General features: G+C 39.0%; 1 protein-coding gene across 3 annotated transcripts in view; it reads right to left on the bottom strand.

The window, feature by feature from the left end:
* Window positions 1-1,917: 1,917 nt before the first annotated feature.
* The window catches only part of LOC137281428 (LIM and senescent cell antigen-like-containing domain protein 1), a 43,588-nt gene continuing 33,314 nt past the window's right edge, over window positions 1,918-12,191 (bottom strand). For all 3 annotated transcript variants that reach the window (XM_067812648.1, XM_067812647.1, XM_067812646.1), the window contains exons 4-12: window positions 11,137-11,203; window positions 9,816-10,008; window positions 8,924-9,001; window positions 8,133-8,228; window positions 7,832-7,886; window positions 7,186-7,278; window positions 6,214-6,262; window positions 5,409-5,484; window positions 1,918-4,940 (exon numbers count right to left, since the gene is read on the bottom strand). In XM_067812648.1, the coding sequence (XP_067668749.1) occupies window positions 4,826-4,940; window positions 5,409-5,484; window positions 6,214-6,262; window positions 7,186-7,278; window positions 7,832-7,886; window positions 8,133-8,228; window positions 8,924-9,001; window positions 9,816-10,008; window positions 11,137-11,203 (822 nt within the window). In that variant the 3' untranslated portion in view covers window positions 1,918-4,825. The remainder of the gene's footprint in view (window positions 4,941-5,408; window positions 5,485-6,213; window positions 6,263-7,185; window positions 7,279-7,831; window positions 7,887-8,132; window positions 8,229-8,923; window positions 9,002-9,815; window positions 10,009-11,136; window positions 11,204-12,191) is intronic.

Here is a 12,191-nt window from a genome sequence, read left to right as displayed (position 1 = left end):
AGACTTTAATAACAGCGTACTTCTATATTTCATGTCGAGATTCCCGCAACATACCTTAACTAAGAAATCACAGACTGGCCCTGTTTGATGAGATCGTAAAATGATTCACAATGCATCTGGTTCGCTGGCTACACCTGTTTTGTGTCTTTCGCGCTTCTTCAGTGTAGTTCCGTAATGCAAAATGAGATTAATATAATATCAATTCCGTACCAGACCGTCAAACCAGACCGCAGAGAGTCGTTTGAGATTTCCACCATTTCCAGGTTCCCGTTTGTCGCTGTAGGACAGAGCCCGCTGTACTAAATGTTTCTTAGGATTAGAAGGAGAGTAGTGTTGCAATATACAAGTGCTCAGACGTATCAAACCATACTGATTAATATTTATGTATCCAGTTACATTCATTAGTGCAAAAATTCTGGACTGGTCTTCGCACTAAGTACCGCAATACGACGGAACCCAGTAAACTGGAAACGAGACTCCTGTACAATGTAGTCAATGTTTTGGCTTGCAATGTTTTGTTGTTTAAAGGGGCACTGATGCGGAACAATTTCCGTGGACTGGTGTAAACTTTTGTTATTGTTTTTCTCCCGTGAGTACCCGGATGATATCCCAGAATTCGTGACTGGTTCGTGACCTCTGCTGCGAAGTCCGTAAGCGCAATTGATAGTTTAATTATAGACAGATCAACTGAGGTGAAGTCATTTGTACTTCATTACAAATGTATTATGAAAACAAATGAAACACTTTGAAGGTTAATCATCTGCCTGTGGTAGAAAAACATATTAAAACATTACTACTGCGGTGGCTTGTAAATAATTGAGTCAGACCAGGCAATCCTGTGATCAATTTTACTTTCAAAGCAAACGCACTCACACAATAATGTTTTGGGAGAGAATTATTTACATTTTACTCCGATTTCACTCAACAGACGTATCTAGCTATCACGATTAACCCCACACATTCATTTTCCTAAAACAGCTCTGTGAATATATAAAATTATTCCCAGGAGTATTCAGTTAAACTTGCCCGTTTCGGGACTATTTCCTCAGACAGGGGATTGCTCAAATCTAGGATTCGAAGAACCCACACTGCCAGTGCCAGCCACACTGCCAGTGCCAGCCACACTGCCAGTGCCAGCCACACTGCCAGTGCCAGCCACATTGCCAGTGCCAGCCACACTGCCAGTGCCAGCCACACTGCCAGTGCCAGCCACACTGCCAGTGCCAGCCACACTGCCAGTGCCAGCCACACTGCCAGTGCCACCCACACTGCCAGTGCCACCCACACTGCCAGTGCCACCCACACTGCCAGTGCCACACCAAGTTATAGTGATCTGACCAGGATGTGACTTGATCAAACAGACGTACAAGATATCAGCCCCACCGAAGTCTCACATTTGAAAATCTTGGTCTTCTTCTTGTCCCACGCTCATGTCCAGCACCCTGTATGGAGATGGATCATTTCAGGTGGCAGGACACACTCTCTGGAATCAGCTCCCACTGGAGCTACTAAGCAAAGTAAACAACCTGCAGATTTTCAAATCCAAACTTGAGACATCCCTTTTTAAGAAAATCTACCGTGCCTAACTTTTCTTTGTATTGTAGTTTGGAGAGCGCTACTGAGCAGTACTTTTGGACTGGAATGCCACATAAGTGTTTTCATGATGATAATGACGACAAGAATCTCAACTTCACTGAACATTAACAAATTCACTGACAATTCCTACATGTCATCCTGTATTGAAGTGCAGTCTTATCTTGATCACTTGAAAGTGGCCACTCTGTATACAAGCTGTGATCATCAATGGGAGCTGTAGACCAATTCCTATCATCAACCATTATGTTTGAATTGAGGAAGAATTGAGGAACTGTATGTATTTGAAGATGATTTTGCAAACTCTAAAAAACAACGAACATGTTTCTATAGTAACAGCCCATTTATTCGTAAAGCCATGCATGGGGTCAGAAGCAACATGTACCAGGGGTAACTGTTGTCATGAATGATATATATGACGTAAGCACACATGTCTGACTTGAAGAGTCTCCATACTCACAAATGAATCTATCAGTAACAATGTAACATGGTGCTGATGTTCTGATAAGCTGATAAGTTCTTAAACTATTTACAATTCATGCTTTGGTCACTTACACAAAATATTCTTGTTTCATCAGACTTGAACTAACTAGGTACCAGGGAGGGAATCATTCAGGGATGAGAGAAAAAAAAGAGGAAAATGAGATGCGGGGGGTGGGGTGGGGGGGGGGTCTTCCTCTTCAGATTTAGACATGCACAAAAATGACCCCAGTGCAATCAGATCTGCACAATTTTGAAACTTCTCATCCTGTATTATCCTTCATTTAACATGTTTTGTGGACTAACATGATCATATCATAATCTCTTCAAGAATGATTTGAATATTTCATAATTCAAGTCACTATTGAAACTATGTAATTTTTTATGAGAATGAACCAACATGTACAAAGTTTGTTGTTTCATTGGAATCACCAAAAGCACCGACTCCAAAGCTCTGACAGCAAGTTGTAACTCTCTCCAAGGAGCTGAGAATACATATTTAACGTAAACTGATTAATGAAACATGGTTATAGTGTTGTGCACCTTGGGTTGCCCATGGGTTGGTGGGTCTGGACCTATGAACCACAGTCTAAACTATACCCTTGATGAATCTATGGCTCGGCCCTATGATCTTATTACCTCCCTTGGCTGTTTCATTTATAAAATCAAATGTCTATACTGTGAAGTTGAGCATACCAATCACAACCTACTTTTGCCTCTTAAATTATTTAACCGATTGAAGTTAGCAACACAAATGATGCAGAGATACTCTGAAAGACATATTATTTCAAAGTTTCATACTGGTCAATTTGTCTGTATGGCTTCCACCAAAATCTAAGTTGCACTGAGAGGTAATTAAATTATTGGTCTGAGCCATAGATGCATCTAGAGGGAGATTATCAAGGATGAAACCTCCAAGTTAGCAGATGAATTACACACACTTGTTAATTTCACATTTAAAAAATATAACGCTATCAATAACCCATAAAAAAACATTCTTTGAAGTTAATATTATTCCCAAAATGTTTATGCTATGTTGGCGGATTCTTTACAATCTTTCCTTTTCCCCAAAACAATTTTTTTCATAAAAAACCATAGGGAATTATGTAAGTTTCTCATCCTTGATTACAAAATCCTTACAGATGATAACTTCTTCTCTTGACCAAATTATAAGGTCATATTCTGGTACCACAGTAGCGTAAGATGAAACAATGCATGAGGTAGTGTCTGATTCATGTAATTTATTTTAAAAATCCATGATAACATCAATCACAGATTATCTTATCTTTATGTATTGTAAAGATTATAGTAAATCAATGTCCAAATATCGCAAGGAGTGGGTTGGGGTATACACCACTTTTAGCAATATCCCAGCAATATCATGACAGGGACACCAACGATGGGCTTCACATGTTGTACCCATGTTGGGAATTGAACCCAGGTCTTCTATGTGACAAGTGAATGCCTTACCCACTGAGCTACCCCTCTGCCCCAGCAAAGACTTCGAACTGTTCACACCTGGATCAATGTAAACAATATACACATAAGGCAGAAACAGTCCTTTATCAGTTCCACCTGGACAATGCTTGAAATATATGTCAGTTTTATTGCTCTTAGACTTTACAATCTGGAGAAATTCCTGAACATTCTTAAGTCAGATCTCCATTGCATACGGTATCATATGAAAGACAAGATGACAGCCTTAGAACAATCAAGGCACTGATTTCCTTACACTGATAAAATGTGTAGACTGAAAATTAAATTAAAAATCACTTAGTTCCAAGTTTAAGAACTATCTACTAAGAAATGTTTTGAGAAATGATTCCCCCCTCCCACTTGATGCCAAATTAATCCTTGAGGAATAAAGAAGCTGAATTGCCTCTACCAGTTCAAATATTTCCTGGAAGTTTTCCAACCAATAAAGCTTCATATCAATCTAGCCTGGTAGCTTGTGTGACGTAGGTGTGAAAGATGTCACTGACAGCAGCTATATAAGTTTCAATGTGTCACACACACATTGGCTTTAATTTCCCTTCATTCTTCCTGTCATAATTCATCTGTCTAACTTTCATAACAAGAAATGAACGACAAAATCTCACGTCAGTAGATAGATTCTAACAATGAAATACCTTTCTGAAATCCATACCAAAAAAAGAGACATTTCCTGGAATGATACCTGAGAGGTTGCATATTTCTGACAGACTTGAAAACAGGTACATTTTATCTCTAAAATGTAACAATTATTGAAATCTACTTTCATCACATTATTCATAAAATTTAAGACAATTTTACATCTAAATAAGAGTTTCTACAAATGTTTGGTTTTCAGTGTAGAAATTAAAAATCAAAGGTTGATGTAGTTGATGAAGATTCTATAATGAGCACCTGCACAATGAGTGAGATTTTACTGAGACAATACAATGGTAATATACTCGGAACATGCTTAAAAATACAAACATACACTTGAATACAACAGTACCATGTTTTTGTAAATGCTCCTTCAAATAAATAGCATAAAAATGTATCACATGCCATTATATGTTTAATCTAGACCTAGGTTTGTCCTTCGTGCTATGATCTGACTAAGACCAGTCTATTATGACATAAAAAGCTGACTGTCAAATCAGCTTTCTCAAAACCGAACTTGCATGCAAAGTCAACAGAATAGTCTCCCTTGACAAGGTGAGTGGTCTCCCCTTGTGAACGGTAGACTAGACATTGCTGAGGCATCCTCCTGATGATTGTGTAATGTTCACTTCTTTGCTGCTTCATCGTAAGCTTTCTTCAGCCGCTTCTTCAGTTCGCCCGGGAAACGATCGTAGCAAAATTTGCATACAGGCTTCAGATCAAATTCAAAGAACTTGGTTCTGAAAATATACACATGGAAAAGTGAGTTTTCTTCCCCCAGACTGCAAACCAAGCAGGTGACAGGGCTTCAGATAATTATTGGAGCCAATGTGTATTTACATGTAAGCCAATGTGTACTCACTTGGCAATTATGTTTCCTATGATATTCCAAGGGTAACAGATCTGTAGGGTATGATTAACCACAAGAGTTTGCTGGTGAAAATATGAACAATTCACAGTGATGTTTCATGCCATGTTTTACAAAAAATTCAATGCTGACCTTGACCTTTGATTAATCTTTACAAGAACATACAAATTCACAAAACGGATGAATCCTTGAGAGGAGATATATTAAGTTTAAAGTGAAATTCCAGGCTGTCAATAACTGTGTTTGGACAATGACTGTGAATAATGACAGCACGAACAAAACCTGTGCCTGTTGCTTCACAAAAAGGAACTGGAACTTCCACAAGATGAGATCTACTTACTTCTGACTCATCTTGCGGTCGCAGATGGAACAGGCAAAATGGTTGACACACCAGGCTTTGTTGAAGGCACTGAACACTGGAAACAGAAATATGATTTCACTAGTCATCATCCTCATGTGTATGTCTTTAAAAGGTCTGTGAGAGTTATGAACATCTTAGCACTAAGACTACATCATGGAACAAGGCAGTCAATGCATTTTCCAAAACATATGAAGTGATGTCACAAACCTCATTAATGCTATCTGTTGCTTAGCAAAGAACGTCTCATGCTCATGGGGGCACATGGGCACTATGAGCAATATTCCTGATATATGGTAGAGATATGTACTCAAGACAGGACCAGACATACCAGTGATCAACAGCATGAGCATCAGTCTATGCAACTGATGACATGATGAAATGTGTCAACCAAGTAAATGAGCCTGACAAACCTATCCCGTCAGTTGCCTCTTACGACAAACATGGGTTACTGAAGATCAGTCCTAACCCAGATCTTCACGTGTTCATGCATTTTCATCTTAAAATGAAGGTAAAGTGTCAAGGAAACTGACTGAATTAGAAGCTACAGAAACTCTAAAGTTCTCATACTCCTTCCACCCACTGAGATTCCTTAGATATAATTTGCAATGATTTTTATTTTGCAAATATGATTTCAGAATCTACTGATTAAAACATCAAAACCAAAACAATCTGCAAATGAGACGTTTACTTCACAAAATTCTGAGAATCTATTGATCAACTGTTATAAACAAGAGAATCTGATGCATTTTGAATGTATAATGAGATAATGTCTGTTTCCTCTTACCATCCCCGTTGATGATGTTGTTGCACACAAAACAGATGTTACCAAACAGCTGAAAAAAACAGGACACGGCAATGAAAATTACATACTCTACATATTAAAGTGGTAAACTTTATAACTTTGGCTATTGATATACTTCACAGAGAATGATAACCATTAATGGAAAATCGATTGATTATTGATACATATTGGAGAATCCCCAAAACAAGATATTCCACTGCAATGGCAAGTGGTTGCACATCTACGTGTGGATTAACAAAACAGCATCAGAAGCAGCCTTGGAATAAACATATGTCTGTGAATTATTTGGGACAATTAAAACTTTTTTCATATCAATAGTTTAAGTGTGATATTATTTTCACAGTTTTCATAAGTAATTACTGACAATTCTTCCCATCGACGATACTACTGACCATCAATCCTTTCAATCCTTCAATCCTTAAGACTGACATCAACAAAACCTCTTATAATGGAGACATGATACCTCTAAATACGCAGACGAGATACCTCAATGTGGGGGACAAGACACCTCTCAATTGCGGGGGACACAATACCTCTAAATACAGAAACTGGATACCTCTAAATACGTAGATAAGATACCTCTCAATGCAGGAGACATAATTCCTCTCAGTGTGGGAGACACGATACCTCTCAGTTGGCAGGACACAATGCCTCTAACTATGGAGACTGGATGCCACAACACTTCTAAATATGGAGACACAATGCCTTCAATGGGTAGACAAGATGCCTCTCAGTGGAGTGAGCACGGTTTTAAGCTGCTCTTTGCAATATTCCAGCAATACTACAGTGGGGACACATTAAATGCGGAACTGAACCTGGCTGTTTGGTGTGATGAACCAATGCTTTAACCACTATGGAACCTCGCCACCCCTACCTCTGTCTGCGCATACAACAACAAGTACAATGGAATATCCACGATGCTGCTGTAATGGTGATGTGAGACGAAGGACTCACTTGATGGTAGTGGAGTTCACAGTAGGCCAAACCCTTCTTCTCATAATGCCGGGTACCCAGGAACGGCTTCTCACACTTGGCACAAACAAAATGCTGCAAGAAACGGAAAACCCATTTAAACACAACAGAACAAAGTGACCCTGAGCATGGATATACATACTGACAATTATTACAACTTAATTCAGAAATGCTGATTGCACATCAGAATCGTACAAGCAACAAACTCCTTATGGAAATTTTAACTGACGCGCACTCATGCATAATGGTTTGTTTCCTTTTTACAACACACTAAGCAAATATGGCAGCAGATTGTTAATAAATGAATCTGGACCAGACACTCCAGTGATCAACAGCATAAGTATCAATCCATGCAACTGGGATACAATGACACATGTCAACCAAGGCAGTGAGCATCACCACCCAATCCCGTTAGTCGCCTCTTACGACAAGCATGGGTTACTGAAGATGAAATCTTACCCAGATCTTCACGGGTAGCCATGCATGAATTCTCACAAACACATATATACGCATGATAATCAAACAGAATAAGTTTTACAACTTAAAATCAGCAAAAGTTATCACAGTTATTTCTAGTTGTAAGATGTGCCTGGAGGTAGGGAATGTTTTCACGACAGCAGTATCTCACCTCGACATGCCAGGACTTGCCGAGTGCATGGACCACACGTTCTTCTATAGGACGTCTGGAACAGACAATTCAATTTTTATTGTTTAGTCTTGTGTTAGATATTTGACAGACATTGTAAAAACTAATCTGCTTCCAGTAAACCTGGTAACAGTTTCCAATCCACTAACACCTATACCTTTTCAAGTGATTAACTCATTTTTCCAAACAAATTAATTTTAGAAAACCTGAAACAAAATAGAAGCACATGGGGAAATATTTGCATGAAAGACCCACATCATGGTGTGTTAAAGATATTACATACCTACAAGCTCCACAGATGGGTATACCCATCTTGTCATGACAGCGTAGACAGTACAGTTCATTTCCCTTCTCCCTGGCATCAGACTGGAGCTCCTGGCTGGAATAACAATCACAGACATTGACATACGAGTTGGCTTGATGGTTAATGCTGCACGTAAAAATATTCACTTTATATGACTCTGGTCTGTAAATATTCACATCTGGCCTGGACAATCCAGTGATCGACAGCATAAGCATTGATCTATATAGTTACATTAATCTTGCACCAATATCCTCTATTAGACATCTGTTTTGTTGTAGTGAAAAGAGTGTAGTCCTAATTCCTGTGGACAAAGCTCTACACCATAAATCTACAGACTATTGACCAAGACATAAGAAAAGCCAGATTTATGGATATCAAATTTTATTGTGGATAACACGTTTCGGGGTGTATGCTCAATCAAAAGAAGATTTATTGTCCAAGACACCAAGCCACATGACCTGAGCCATTACATCAACCCATCCATAACCAATTTTATCCCTGAATCCTCACAGGTTCCCTTATCTGGCTAGACTAACAACTAGTCTCTGAAATAAACATATTTTACAGAAAAAAGCTCACAGTACAATAATGATAATAATATAAAATATTATAATGAAAAGAAGCCCTGAGACTTTCTTCATTTTCTGTGGAAATCTAGACTTGCCACATTTTCTAGACTTGCATGGGATTTCTTGGATATATTTGCTTCAGGGTCAGACTAAAATTAGTTGTGCTGGCACCACATGTCCCCGTGGGGATTGAGTACGTACCCACAGGAGTGGCAATTGAAGTGATAGGGGTGATATGCCTCCCCTTTGAACTTGATGTGACCCTCCTCGATTATCGAGCTGAAACAAACAGAGCAAAGAAACATGTCACTGCGAAAGAGTGATAAAGAATTTCCAGTGATAATATTTTGCAACACTGAACATAACAAAACTCTTCAAAATACATGGATTATTTTGTCATTCACCTCACACCACAATAAATGGGGAAACCCGAATGATTTTCAAATTTATGACTGTTTTTGTCTGTTTCATCCACTCTGTGATGTAACGGAAATGATATATTTGTTTATAATAAATTGTTCAGTAGTTCATTTTGTTTATCTTAAGATATTTCAGTGTTTTTATTTTATAAAAGAATAAAAGGTTTTGATGAAATATGAACAATTTATATCTTTTTGAAAGGAAAATATTGGACTGTAAGCTGTTGAATGTGCCTGGTATAGACAATGGTCGTAACAAGTGGCTGTTTGCCAAAGGACTGACCCAATTAATTCATGGGATTCACAAAATCTCTTTAGAAACCAAAGCATTTTTACATACAATATGCGACTCAAATGACATGCACATCCAATGTGGTAAATAATTATTGCCAAGTTCTACAGAATTGGTGATTAAAGGGGGACAACTCTTACAGCCCTCAATGACTTGTTACGGACACAGGTTAAATTTGCACCAGAAATGCCTTAACAAGTGTTAGAACTCTTGTGGAATTTCCACATCAGGATTAGAATGCTTGATATCTGAATCTGATTTTATATTTCTGGATGGGGTGTGGGTGTTCAACAACCTAACAATTTGACTTTGACTTTCAAGTTTAAAAACCAAAAGCATTCTCCTTTGGACATTTCTAAATCTGTAAAACGATTTGACATACTGGCATTTGTGGCAGACATATTTGCCAAGTCCTTTGGCTTTTTCTTTGGCATTACATTCTCGACACAGTGCCCGGTTGGCGTTCTTGACGAAGCCGATATCAGCGAGGGCTCCAGTGCACAGCTCACAGCGGAAGCAGTCTGGGTGCCAGCTGTTGTTCATTGCCTTGATGACGCGGCCGATGATGAACTCACCTGGAAGAGCATACTGATCATAAAGCAGACGATGAAAACAGCAATTCTCATAGGGAGTTTTGAAGTTGTAGATAAAGGTGTCAAATAAAATATAACCAGTTCATATTTTCAAACCATTGGTTGACAGTGTGGATAAGAAAACACCTGACAGAATGTAAGCAATGTTATTGCCAGATGTGAATCCATGCTTCAAGGGCAGGGCCCTGCAGTCTAAGTAAACTTAGTCTTAGTGTATTTCGTTACACTCCACCAATGAGTCTAACAAAACCTAGTAGAAGGTCGCGTCAGGTAACCTTTGAGCGACCAATGACCGCCCAATCAAACGCGAGAGGGTTAAACAGATTTAACCAATCAGACAATGGCTACTATTTTGGGATCGGAAGAATCACGTCATTGACGCAGATCTCTCCACAAACAAAAATCTGCATATAACACAGTTATTTGACCTGCAATATATACGCTTTGGGGTTTCAAAAATCCATGACGAGTCCCAAAAATATATTTATGGTTGTGATAATAGCAGTGAAAATTAAATCAGATTTTTGATAAGTTCATTGTACGTCAAGTAGGCTGTTTTACCAATTAATTACAAAGGACTTGGCAAATATGTCTGCCACAGTGTAGATTTTAACTTAAACAATAGCAGTTATCAACAAATTTGCTATATATTGCAAAATGTATTGTTTCAAAGGAGTACTGTGTTATATTGAGATCACACCCAGACTTTCCCAGGCAGAAAAATACACTTGACTTGACATCAGGCAATAGGTTGTTTTCACCCCTTTGTTAAAGAATAGGAGTTAACCTAAGGTTAACCTTAGTAAGGTTGCTTCGTGAAAGGAGCCTCAGGTCCCTGTCCTGTTCCATCAAGTGACTAAATGAGTGTATGAGTGAGTTTAGCTTTATGCCACACTCAGCAATATTCCAGCTATATGGCAGTGGTTGTTCCATAAAGTGATGTGCATAATAAGGCAACGGTACACCAGTGTTAAAGTCTAGGAGTGGCGATCACCTCAGCACTCAGCTTTGTGGAATGGGGACATCAGAGGTTCACTACTCTAACCCGGTCACTCTACTGGATCTCCACACACTGACCGCTGCTACAGTGTCTGTGTATCTGTGACTCACCACAGCATCCGCAGCAGGGAGCAAAGAGTACTTGGAAGTCACGTTCACAATACTTCCTGCCTTCATACTGAAACAAAGGAACAATGCTGGGTCAACATGGTTATACTGTCATTGTTCTCAACTTGTCATAAAAATCATTTCAGTTTAAAAAGTGATACATACATACAATACAATGCACTGTTCCCTCCAATTGTGATGAGCAAATTAACCACCAGGCCACCCAACCTCGTCCTAAACCCAGTCAACTACCTTTGCTATATAAACACACACTACAGTGGAAGCTGCCTAAAACGGCACTCATCGAACCTGAAGAAATATCCACTTTAGACAACGGTTATTGAGTTGATGGTAAATGAACAAGCTGGTGCTGACAACTTTCTGGATTTTGACAGTTTTCTCTGAATTCCTAAAGCAAGTATGTCCAAGAAGGTCCACCAAAGTAAAGAAAATGTGGCAACACTTGGGTTCGATTCCCCACATGGGTACAATGTGTGAAACCCATTTCTGGTGTCCCATCACTGTGATATTGCTTGAATACTGCTAAATGCGCATAACACTAAAGTCAATCACTCACTGAATCAGTCAAGAACTTGTGAAGATCTGGGGTACAATAGGCTTTCAGCAAGCCATGCTTGCCATAAAAGGCGACTCTGCTTGTTGTAAGAGGCGACTAATGGGATCCAGTGGCCAGACACGCCAACTTGGTTGACACATGTTATCGGTTACAAAATGTGCAGATTGATGCTCATGGTGTTGATCACTGGACTATCCAGCCCTGACTGGATTATTTATAGATCACTGCCATATAGCTGGAATATTGCTGAGTGCAGTGTACAAATAAACTCAGTCACTTCAATCAAGGGACACAACTCTTCAAAGCAAATTGTGGTTCATAAGACGATTGTTCCCCTATGCTTATAACAACCAGTCAAAACTGCTCTAACCAAACTGCAACAGGTTGCCGCTATGTAATCCCTTGTCTTCCGATCAATTTAACACAAGTGCAACAAACATTATTGTTGATTCACTTAATGGTCACGTAACCTGTTACATCA

Source organism: Haliotis asinina, chromosome 4, assembly GCF_037392515.1.
Source record: "Haliotis asinina isolate JCU_RB_2024 chromosome 4, JCU_Hal_asi_v2, whole genome shotgun sequence".
NCBI lineage: Eukaryota > Metazoa > Mollusca > Gastropoda > Lepetellida > Haliotidae > Haliotis > Haliotis asinina.
This window is presented reverse-complemented; position numbering and strand designations above follow the sequence as displayed.